Source organism: Melanotaenia boesemani, chromosome 12 (genome assembly GCF_017639745.1).
Source record: "Melanotaenia boesemani isolate fMelBoe1 chromosome 12, fMelBoe1.pri, whole genome shotgun sequence".
In the NCBI taxonomy this organism is placed as follows: domain Eukaryota; kingdom Metazoa; phylum Chordata; class Actinopteri; order Atheriniformes; family Melanotaeniidae; genus Melanotaenia; species Melanotaenia boesemani.
In genome coordinates this window covers 27365019-27377397 of record NC_055693.1, presented here as the reverse complement: position 1 = coordinate 27377397, position 12379 = coordinate 27365019, and the positions used below count along the sequence as shown (strand labels likewise).

At 37.7% G+C, this 12379-nt stretch overlaps 1 protein-coding gene across 2 annotated transcripts in view; it reads left to right on the top strand.

The window, feature by feature from the left end:
* The first annotated feature begins 942 nt into the window (after window positions 1–942).
* The window catches only part of ube2f (ubiquitin-conjugating enzyme E2F (putative)), a 67880-nt gene continuing 56443 nt past the window's right edge, over window positions 943–12379 (top strand). The window contains exons 1-3 of one of the 2 annotated variants that reach the window (XM_042002317.1): window positions 943–1169; window positions 6410–6581; window positions 10776–10805. In XM_042002317.1, coding sequence (XP_041858251.1) covers window positions 6467–6581; window positions 10776–10805 — 145 coding nt within the window. In that variant the 5' untranslated portion in view covers window positions 943–1169; window positions 6410–6466. The remainder of the gene's footprint in view (window positions 1170–6409; window positions 6582–10775; window positions 10806–12379) is intronic. The other variant, XM_042002316.1, reaches the window with a different exon arrangement.

The window sequence follows — 12379 nt, the reverse complement described above, 5'->3', positions numbered from 1 at the left end:
AACTCAGTTTCGTTTTCTGTTGATGAAACAGAGCACCAAACAGAAGTTCATAAACCAAATGGTGACATCACAAGGGATTCAAGTGAGAAAATACTACAAAAGCAATTTCCCCAAGATTTTTAAACAATTATAAAAAAATCATAAGTAAATAAACACATTTATAAATATATGAATAACTAAATATTTTCTAAAGCAACTTTCATTTGCACCAATAACACTAGTTTCCTGGAGTATGTCTCCATCTCTGTGAGCTTGGCATATGTAGCTAAGGTTTTTGCACATTCTTCAAAACAAAACTGACTTGTTTCTAGTTGGATGGGTTCTACTTGTGTACAGCAGTCTTTAAATCCTGCCACAGATTCCTAGGTGGATCAAAGCCTGGGCTATGACTTTGTTATTTTAAATTCTGATAGCGGAGCTACTGCAAACTGGTGTGTATATATATATATATATATATATATATATATATACATAAATATATATAAATTAATTAATATATATAAATTTCCCTGAGGACTCTCCAAAGGGATTAATAAAGTATTTTCTATTCTATTATATACATATATATATATATATATATATATATCCCTCTTTGTGTGTATGTGCTTGTCAAAAACAAATAAGTATTATAAAAAAAGAAATTTGTCATTGATTTAGGAAGTTTGATATTGTATGTTTTAAAATGTGTTCGCCGATATCTAAAACGATTAAAATAGTAATAACAAAATTGAAGCTTGGCGTTTAATACAGTGTGATGAATAGATCTAATAGGTTAAATAATTACATTAGTCTATTTTACAGAAAAACAATAATACGCGTACTCTAAGTGGCGGTGATTTAAAGGCTGTGATCGCAAGTTTTAAACTCGAAAACAAGAAACCACTACGACGTTCAGCCCTGCGGAACTATCTATCCGCAACCATGTCTACACGGACAACAACAAGGAAAGGCATTACCCGCACTTCCGTTGCCCATGACACCGGAGCGAAGTTCTGACAGCTGATTCCAAAATCAGTTCCCATCCACTTTCGGCGTCAACTTCCAAATTCTTCGGGTTGTTTAGAGCCGGGTCTACCTGTGAAGATCCCGGGCTGGACTTACCGACGGCACTTTGAACGGAGGACAGCTGATTATGATTATAGCAGGAAGCGCTAGCTCTGAGACAGCAGGTAATAACGTACAGATAACAAGAAAGCTAATACCAGCTAGCACTGGCACTTCACACAACTTAAACTTAAATTTTCGCCCGTTAAAACAAGGCCTTTCAGTCAAGTGTAAAAAGAGTAACGGCAAGCTGAGAGGGAGGTTAAGTTTGTCTGTTGTATCAAGCTAGCTGTAATTAGCAATGTTAGCGAGTTATTACGAAAACTTAATGAAGCAGTTCAGTGACGAGGCGGTCAGTTCTTGTTTATTTATATATAAGTTTTTACATTATCCTTAAATCTGCTGCTTTCAACCCCCTTTAAAGGAATGTCTTCTGTGCAGTTTTATTTACCTTTGAATAAAGGAACTTATCATTTAGTTTAGACCAACTGGCATTCACGGAAATCAAAGTAGCAGACAGGCCACACGAATCGGATAACAAAGTTTATGATATTTATTGTAGTAATTAGGCTCAAGTTAAAAATGTAGCATACAGTAGGTTAAATTAATTTAATATCTGTACTGATTTTCATGCCAACTGTGACGTTCAATGACAGTGTTGTTGCATGAACTCCTTGGTTCCCCTACCGACATTTGACCAATAAACCAGCTACTCTTCATGAGTCAATGAACCCGGGGCTCAGTGACTGACAGTTGAGGCAGCTGGACGTTCAGTGACACACACTCCATGGGCCTCGGTGATAGCTGATACCCTCACTTTGCTGGATACGGTACCCTTATGGGGGGTGACTCTGCTGCACTGCCTGTGAAACTGTACCACTGTCACATGGAAATAGTTAAATTGCATTCACTAAATCGCACAAAGGGGGTCAGCAAAGACTTATTTTGCTAAACGAATGCTTGAAGCAGTGTATTAAGGCTTTATTACCAACACTGGCATGACTTGCTGAAACAATTGAAACAACTCCTACAATATCTTTGTCATAGCTATAATCACAGCAAACTGTACAGAGGTTTAGGGGAGTCAGACGTATTGTATTACACACTGGTCTGTAACATGTCTTTTTTTTATACATGGGTGAAGCTGTGATGGTGGCATTTTTGGCCAATACCAGTGTTAAAGATGATATTGTGGTTGATAAAACAATACTGTTTATTTTCCCTTTTATGTAGCACAATGTATCTCTCGTAACTTAAAAATATGTGTTTCTATGTTATGGCTAAGTTCATCCTTCGTACATGCCAGCAACTGGATATCAACACACTGGCCAGTTTGAATGTGCGCTGTGTCTGAGTCATGAAAGAATTGCTAGAGGACATTATTGGAGGAAGAGAGAAAGGAACAGAGCAAGAGATAAGACAAGAGTCAACATCGGACTGACTTACTGACTGGAGAGAGTTCAGAGTACATGCAGGATGCAAATTAGCTGTTGCTGTAGTCCAGGAGTGCTTCTTTAATATCAGTGTAACAATAAAATGAATTATCTAAAAAATTTATTTCAGTTTTGGAAGTGTTTCAAACCTCCATCACATTGTCTTTGAATGAGCACAAATGCCCTGTGTATTATCTCATAGAAAATTTGCCTAAATAAATACTTTTCAGTGCTTACATGACCCCAGCAATTTTGGTTTAGTGTCCAAGAAAGTGAAATATACGTCGGTTGTGCCAGTTTTAAAACAGTACGACCAGGATACACCAGATAAATATCAGTCACAGCCTTTGGCTGATCTCATCCTTTTTGCCAAGAGGCGGTTAAGCCAATAACTGAACGGATATACACTACTCACACAAAGCTTTTTTGTGTGATGTCAGAATGTATCCAAACACATTATAACCTATGCAGATGAACTTTATTAGACTTTCTCTAAACTTTTGAATGCAACTGTTCAGTGTTTAAGTACTTATTTCACCACATGCTATTTTCTAACAAGGTGAAAAAAAACGAAGTGTTTGAATGCTGAATTGACCACTAAATGTCCTGGTTCAATTACAACGTGTATTTTAACAGTCTTTTTCATCATACTGTTTGTATTTTGACATCACCAGACCAAGATGACAGCTTCCACATGACAAGTTATTGAGATATTTTATGTTGTGGTTTACCCTTAGTGTATCATTAATTTTCGATGAATTTGCTCCTTGAATATCCCTAACTTTTATGAGCATTGTACATCTGCATTAATGTTTTCTTCCTGAAAAGCCATTATTGCTATAGTTGTTTGTGGAATTTGTAGTTGTGGAAGTGGATTCATGGACCACGTTTTTCTGATGGTATAATCATGTAAAAATGGCAAAATATGAATGGTATGTTGTGTCTCCTCCAAGTTAGAGAAAGAATGTATGACTTTATTTAGAATTTAGGCCTTTCAGGACCTGAAATTCAGCTCAAGATTGTGGGTATTGCATGCAGTTTCACTGAATCCCATAAATTCAGCACTTGTGAGAAATTCCAGTACAATTCAAAGTACATCCAGAAACACAGTAAAGCTATTGTGTTGTAAAAAAAAAAAAAAGTCTGGAGGACTGTAGGCTAAGTCTAAGTGTTCACTATGTTTTGGAAACACGGTTTTATGGTGCATTTAAAGTTACACTTTGTAAATTTTTAAATCTACATCGTTTTGTGCATGCAAAGCCACTGAGACTTAATGGTGCATTCAAGTACAACTTTTGCTTTAAAAAAAAAAAAAAACAAATTTAATTTAATGCCAGATTGTGTGCTGCTGTTAATTGTATTTTCCAGTTAAAAGTCAGCAAAGGGAATTCTGTGTCCAGTTTGTAAAGAGCTGCATCTTTAGACTCCATACTTGTCTGATACATCTAGTCAGATAAAGAGCTCGACAGGGCTGCTTCTTGTAAAATCTGGTTTTCATCAAATTTCTCTAAAATGGAAAGTGAGGTCCAACACACCTCCCCATTGCTTTTGTCCTTTCACTCGTTCATCGGACATTTCTGAATTGATTGTAAGGTTTTGTTGTTGCCTTATAAATCACTTAATAGGTCAGTCCCTTTGTATCTTTCTGACCTTGTGTAATCTCATGCACTTTAAATGTCATCGGGGTCTGTTGATATTTAGTTTTCTTTGTGGAGAGGTCGAGGCTGAAGCAGAGAAGAAAGCTTGGCTTTGCAGTTGTAGTCACTAAATGTAGGAAGCAACTGTGTGTATGTTAGGAAGACTGCAAAAATCTTCTTTTTAAGTCTCAAAACACATTTGATAATTTTTTTTCCTTTAAACTTACTGCATTCTTTTTGGTTTTTGAATCTCACACACCTTAGTCATGAATGCGTGGGATATTTATCACCTCTCAAATTCATTAAATTGTGACGATTGAGTTTTTCAGCTGCCTTTGTCTTGTCATTCATGTGTGGGATATGTTGATGCATTTTCATTGTCATTATTGTGTATGCTGTCTTTTTCTCAGGGTTATAGTTTCATCAAGAACATAATTTTCTTTGCTATTACCTTGGAAGGCAACTTTCCCTCCAGTTTCATAAGTTCACAGTTCCAAGAGCATTCATCTTGCCAGATTATAAACTACGTTGCTAAAGCAGATTTTGAGTCTTCTGCTGGCAGCTTTTTGATGTGATGACTGTAAACAGTGGCATCTCTTATAGAGTTTAGAGTACATGTTGCTATAATTAATCCGAACTGGAGAGCATTTCCTCATTGAAAGATGGGCCACGAATTCTGATGGATGTTCTATGAGAAAAGTCACGTGTCAGAGCTTTGAAGCACCGGCTGGGTGTGATCATCATGAATAGAAATGTTTTCTTTTTGTTGTCATGGCAATATGACTTGATAGATAAATGTCTCTGACCTGATCTGGTAATCTTTGCAGTAGGGATATGCGCTATTAATTGATTAGTGGTGCTTGTATCTGAGTTATGTTTCACCACAGAGAGATGTGGAACTGATACTTTTACAGCACTGTTTCTAACAGAGTTTGCACCTATAGCAGAGTGAACAGACTGGAGCAACACTGCAGTATTTTACTCAACTGGACAACTAAGTTAGATGCACATGATGTGGGATGAAGCTAGCTTACCATGGTTCTCCCAGCATGATAAAGACTCACTTACTAGACTGTGACAAAAATGTTGCATTTCAGGAGCCAAAAGAAAAAGAGAAGCCAATGAAAAATGACTGGTTTAGTTGTAGCTAAATGATGGTGTGTAGGTGGTGTTTACCTACTAGACGGAGGCTGTTTTTAATGCAGCTGAGGTTTGAATCCCAGCCTGGAGCCCTTAGCTCCATGTCAGCCCTTCTCTCTCTGACCCTCTTGTCTTGATACTAACGGATTAGATTTCTATAGCACTTTACGACTAATCAACAAGTTGATTTCAAAAGGCTTGACTACTCTTCTTCAGAAATCCTTTCCTAATGTTAATAGTTCTCGCTGACTAACAGCATGTGCTGTTTTCTTCACCTAAACAACTGTGGAAATGTTTCATTGATTAATTTTTTAAATAACTGACTCTGCTGGTAATTGTTAATCTGACTGGTTGAAGGAAGCCTGTGATACCTGTTGATTAAGGGAGTAAATTAGGATTCACGATATATTAGCATCAATATCGGTATCGGATGATGTTAGTCATTTTTTAACATATCTGTATAGGTCCGATGAGCAAAACTGGGCTGATATTAACAGCCAGTATTTATTTCTGTCTAATTGCTGTTTTTGTACGTGTGTCAGGAGGAGGAGGGGGGTTTGGCCATGCGGCCATGTTTGGACATGTGGCAGCGATGCAGCACTACATTGTGGGATGTAACTGAAGCTAGAAGCAGTGTCAGCTGTGTAGTAATTTTTCACGGTGTCATAGGAAGATACTGGAAAAGCAGTATGCAATCGAGGTGATGCGAGGAGGATGCCGTTTCAAATCATTTAACACCACAAATTTGATATGTCATCTGAAAAACTACCATCCAGAAGTCTGGCTTAATTCAAGTCTGTTGGCAATAGATCCTGCTCACAATAACAGTGAGATTTCTGTGTGAATGTATAGCCAACAACCATGTTCTGGGTATATAAAAATTCCATCAGGGCTCTTCATTGAAAACCTTCTCAGTCTCACAAATTCAACATCATACAATCTAAAAGTAGCAATTTATTATTTATCTTCTTGAATTTGTATTTGCCAATTTTATTTAAATTTGACTTTTTTCTTTTTTCTTTTATCTTCAGCTTTAAATGTCACACTGACATTGTCAGAACACTGCATTTGTTATGAGTTTAAAAATGTTCAGTTTCTTCTGTTATTTCATCATGATGAACATTAACGCTGCTGTTGGATGTGTGTGATCGGCAGACATTTGAGCAGCAGTGCAGCGTGGGGCAGACAGAGGCGTATCACAGCGGCGTAGCCATGCTAACACTGGCCAGCAAGTTGAAGAAGGATGATGGAGGAAAGACAGGCCGTGCCTCTGGAGCCTCAGACTCCACCCACAGGGTCTCCATCAGGGACCGCCTCCTTACCAAAGGTACCTGGATCTCTTCATTTTGAAGTAACAAAGATATTACAGGAGCATATCAAGCCATGAGTGTGTCAGCACGGCAGGAATTGTTTCCTTTTCTTTTGTTTATTCGTGTACTTTCACACTCCCAAATTACTAAGGGATATTAGTTTGTTTTACTGGGACAAAACTAAACCAAAATATTTATTCTTCTAATTTGTAAAATCTCCATAAAGCAGGAGTAAATAACTTTATTAGAGCAGGTGATCATGGTAGGAATCAATGCTGACCACAGTTCACTAACCGAAGGAGGAAGCATGCTTGACCACTTCGACTTAGATTCTGGTTTCGCTGACACATTTCTACATACATAGTGTAGTTTTCCTTTTCTTTTTTATGCCACTGTCAACATTGCTGCTGCCTTCTCTGTGTCTCCATGCTGATTGAAGCTGGCATGGATAAGTGTCTTTGTTTGAACATTGTGTTTGCAATCATTTTGCTGCATGTATTTGTGTGGTGAAACCTAAAGTTGAAGTTTCTCTGGTCAAAAGCAGCTTTAGTTGTAAACAAATAAGAACCCCTAGAATAATTTGTCAATGCATCTTAGGTGAAGTCTGACATTTGACCAAATATTAATGTCAGGAGTCAAGCTGAAAACCCAGAGAGGGACGGGGGATTTAGAAAAACAAAAAGACATAAATTTTCATGATGATAACTTTGGGCCTGTAAAAGAGGTCAACAAAACCAAACATCGACTCCAAAACAGGAAACTGAAGCACCAACTGACACAAGAGAAAGGTAGATACTGGCTGATTAGGCCATATGGACACAAAATGAACAGAATAAAATATCTACTCCAACAAACTACAACAAAGTCAAACTAATGAGTACAGTGCTAAGTTTTAACCTACAAGGAAAAAAGGAAATAAATACAAAAAAAAAAAAAAAAGAACAAATGAAAACATCAGACAAACCTCAGCCCTTCCCAGTCCAATTAGGCTTCAACCATATTTAAGGAGATGCAAGGCAGTCGGGGCTCTCCAACACGGTCACCTCCCAGGAACTGGTAACTGACAGGATAATACATAAATATATTGTAGATGCACTGATACCACAGTTTTTCAAACCAAGTACAAGTACTTGCATTTGAGTACTTGCTGATACAGAGTACCGATACAAGTACTAATGAATCCCATTACAGTTCACTGTAGGGCTGCACGATTATGACCAAAATAATAATCATAAATATTTTGATCAATATTGCAATCATGATTATTAATCACGATCATTCACCGTGTTTGGAAAAACATGTACTTTTATTGCACCAATTATAAATGAACTATGTATACAAACAATAATTTTTAGTGAAAAATTAAACTTTAAATTAGGATAGATTATAAATAATGCAAAAAAAAAAATACAGTTACCATTAATTTTTGAGAAGTTAATGTAAATTATGGGGCTACAAATGAGCTGAAAGGAGCCGAACATCCCATCACTAGTATAAATAGTTGTAATGGATGCTTCCATGGAGAGGGATGCCGTGAGAAAGGCAAAAATGGATGAAAAGACAACATAAAAATGTTTAGAACAGCAAAAAATAATAAAATTAAATTCTTCAGTCAATATGTTTTTTAAGTTTAATTTTATTAAGTGCAACATGTCACAACACTTAACTTTTTAAATATTTATGTCCACACACTTCATTAATAAACATTAATATCTGACGGTAAGCCAGTGCAGGAACAGCCAGCAGCAGTTATGTACGTTTCATTTTCAGCTTGGTCATGAAACAGAGACGATCATCTCCTGCTCTGAATGCAGCTCTGCCGCATGAAGAAGCCTCTTCTGTGTGCTTTGGACGGGGAAGGGGTCGGTGCAGCACCCAGTCCTCATTGAAGAGTAAACTATACGCTCTTTCATGTCAGTCTCCAAAAGTCTCCAATATCACCAGAAAAAGTTGCTAGATTTGTCGCTAGTCGCTCTTTTGAAAATAGGTCGTTAGAGGCGATTGAAAACTCGCTAAATATTTGTTGCTAAGTTGGCAACACAACTAGCTGCCGACTGTAAAAGGGGTGCACCCTTGTTCTTTAGGCAGCTTAACGAAGCCTTGGCCTTGCATTTGCCCCCTGATGGTTGGCAGACTACTGGTTGAAAATGTGTGTGATCAGAGATGCATGCTGCAGAGCCGCATTTTGAATGTAAATATCGTTGACGATCAGGTTCATTTAATTGTGGCCACCAAAATCGTGATCACGATCAAAATCCGATTAATTGTGCAGCCCTAGTTCACTGGTAAGGAGTTTGGACCAGATGCAACGACTGAGTGGAGAGTACTAATAAAGATTGTGATTACCACTTAAATTTAAAGTAGTTATAAATATGCATAATAAACACGAATCCTCTCCAGGTCCGATTTTTTTTTTGAACCCAGAACTAATCAAGTAAACAATCATAGAGTTTACTAAATGCTTGGATGAACTGCTCTGCCTCAGTTACGGATAAAGGACTTGTCCTGCAAAGTGATGCGAAGTCTGGCAGGTACAGGTGAGATGGCTTCAATACCATTTTGTTAAGGGAGGACATCACTTTCTTAAATTCCTTCCTCCTCTGAGGTAAAGTCTTCATAAACTCTGAATGAATGACCCTGGTTAAGCGGCATACCCATCCTCCGAGCCTCCAGGACCAGCCATTCCCTTCTCTTGAAGTGGTGGAGGTAAGAAGATAACAAGTCGGGTTTGGTTTGAGGGTTGCGCTGCGTTGAGCCCGGTCAAGCTTGGGTGCGGAAAACAAGATTTCCTCACGGCCTCTTGGAGAAGTTTCGAAAAGAACTACAAAGGTTGTGGACCTTCATTACTCTGAGGGAGCCCACTCAGCTGACCGTTGCAACGTCTGCTTCTCCCCTCCAGGTCGGTTAGCTTAGCCTTTAGCTTCCTTTGAAGCTGAGTGCATAAAGTTTCTACCTCCTCCAGCCGCTGGTAAACAGTGTCAGCATTTTCTTCTAGTGCTGACAGTGTCTAATTTCTTGTTAAGTTCTTGGAAGGACACCTTGAGCTTGATGACATGTTTGCATAGACGTCAGCCTCAGATATTAGTGGCTTTTAGTGGTTTATGTGTTAACACATTTAAAAAAAGTGCATTAATTTCACAGATCAATCTCTTTGCATCAGTGTGTTAAGTTTGACAGCACTAGTTTTTTCACATTGGTATTGGTTTTGTAGTATCGGAGCACTTTAATGAATATGAGTATGAGTACACACACACGATATTGAACTGATACACGATACTGGTATCGGTATTGGTGTAGCCCTAATATATTGGAAACAAAGGTGACTGCAAAAAGGTGACAAAATAAACTTACAAAATGCGTGTAACCAACCAGTCAACCTTTTTGTCTAATGTTGCTAATAAACATGTGAAATGTTAAGACAAATAGTCACACCTCTATGTATTTAAAGTGTATTTAACTATAAAACAGAACAAAATATGGTTACCAGTCCTCAGTTCAGTGTGTGGCTCATGCTGCCATCTCAGGTACAGTAGAGAGGAGTACCTCTTCTTACAAAAGCCTGTTATTTGCCTAATTCAGCAAAGCTATTACTTAATTTATGGAGCTGGTAAATACCTGAAATTATGGACAAATCTCTGTGGGGAGGGAAAAGTGAAAAAAAAGCCTGCTCTGAGGATCCTTTGGGTTCCAAATTTTGTTGATAAAATGAAAATGTTTTCATTTGAATAACAATAGAAAGTCCCCAGTTAGTCACATTAGAACAAGAGCAGAGGCTGCCCAGAGAAAGCAGGCATTTTTTCTACATTTTATTTATGAGGAAAAGGTGTTGGACAAGTGAGAAATAAAAACAGTTCCTAAATGCTGGTGACAACATCAGCAAAACAACTCTCTACTTCTTATTTTCATCCTCTGTTACTTTTACCACTCCTTTCATCTCACGTCTCACTGCGCCAACATTTTCCTACTTTCTTCTATATGCAAAATATTTCATTTTATTATTCCCTATTAGACGTTATGCTGAGGAACTTTTCCTGACAGAACAGCTGCCATTACTTTTGCCTTATTTTAAAAGTAGAAGTGTGGGAGTGTTGGCCCTTGTGCTTGGAGCTTAGTTTGCATATAAGCTCTGCAGAGATATTTCCAGGTAGAGGTTTTAAAAAACTGTCTTTTCAGCCCTCATCTGACTCATTCCTCTTATTTTCTCTCGACAGAAGTTGCAGATTTAGAAGCCAATCTACCTAGTAAGTATGACATATACTTCCATACATACAGAATATATATTTTTCATTCTCAGTGTCCTTTAAATTCTTCAGTTACCACAACTAAGGAATACACTGGGGCAGGGCGAAGATAAGCTCACAGATGTGTGTGTTCAACCAGAAATAATTTTTTAAGAGTTAATTTAATCAGATTGACCAGAAATGATGTTTTTGTTAAATAATAAAAAATATTTGTTTAGTAACTGCATTACTTAACTGACTAATGCTTTCATTTGTAGAAAGGTCCTGTAAAATCAGTTCATCAAAGCTTGTCATTTGTTAGATGTGACACTAAAGTACCCGGCTCTGGAAACCAGTTCTGGTACAAAATACAAGCACATGTGCTGTTGGTCTACAGGGGTTAGATGCTTGTTTTATTTCTGGCCCCTGGAGGTCTTTGTTCAAACAGAATCTAGCCCAGCTATTAAAGAGCACAGGATTTTATATGAGAATTTCCCCAAGTGTACCAGATCTTTATTAGGGAGTTTGGTGGTTATTAGCGTGTGCAGCGGCAGAGTTCATTATGATTGCCTTTGGTGAACTCTGCATTCTCACCTTTTTTGTGTATAGTCTGATGAGTTTGTCCTCGCAGTCAAGGACCATGAAAGGCTGATAAAGGCCAACCTGTGTAGGACACAGTGGTAACAAGAAAGTAACAAAGAGGGCAAACGGTTTTTGTGTCCTTCATGTTGAAAATGAAGATGAAACAGTTAAGTGATAATTCAGCAGCAGGAATACAAGTCAACACAAAGTCTTGGTGTTTAGGTGTTGTGGGGAATATGCACTGGGATATTGTTAGTGGGGGGACGAATTTCTACTGGCTGGATGCAAAGTGTAAGATATGCACTCGACGGGGGATTGAGGGACTATGATGGTTGTTGGAACATAGATGGGTTGGTCTGAGTATTTCAGAAGCTGCTGATCTATATATATATATATAGTATATATATATATATATATATAGATATGTAAATGTGTATATATATGGCTGGTGAGTGTACCTCTGGCTGGGTAATTTGCTAAAATTCTTGTAGAATATTTGTGAACACTTAGATGAGCTTAAATCAATAGTTACATGATCTCCTGTGTACAGTATTCCTTTGGATGTCATAAAACATCCGTTTTTTTTGCTGTTAATCCTGACTTTCCATATCAGTCTATTGAAGATCATGATTGTGTGTAGACAGAAATGAGAGTTCATGTAAAAGACAAAGAGAGGATTTATGCTTTTATGTTGTAAATGAGTCATGCTGTTGAAGAAACACCATTACAGACTCTGATCTTTTGCTACAATTATGAGACAAACGTATACATCCAGTGTTGGCACAGCTAGAACCACCTGATTCCAAGTTTTTTGCTGTTAATGGAGGGTGACTGGATACAACGCCTCAGCAGCCACAGTGTGTAAAAACCATTGTGTCATTTAAAATTTATTCTGTTTGCTTAGCTTACATGATGAGGAAGGCAGTACTGTCAAAAGGGATGATGTAATTTAACATGAGAGCCAAATGAAGGCAAATCCTCTTCATTAACCTCAGGATTCATTCAAAACAGCA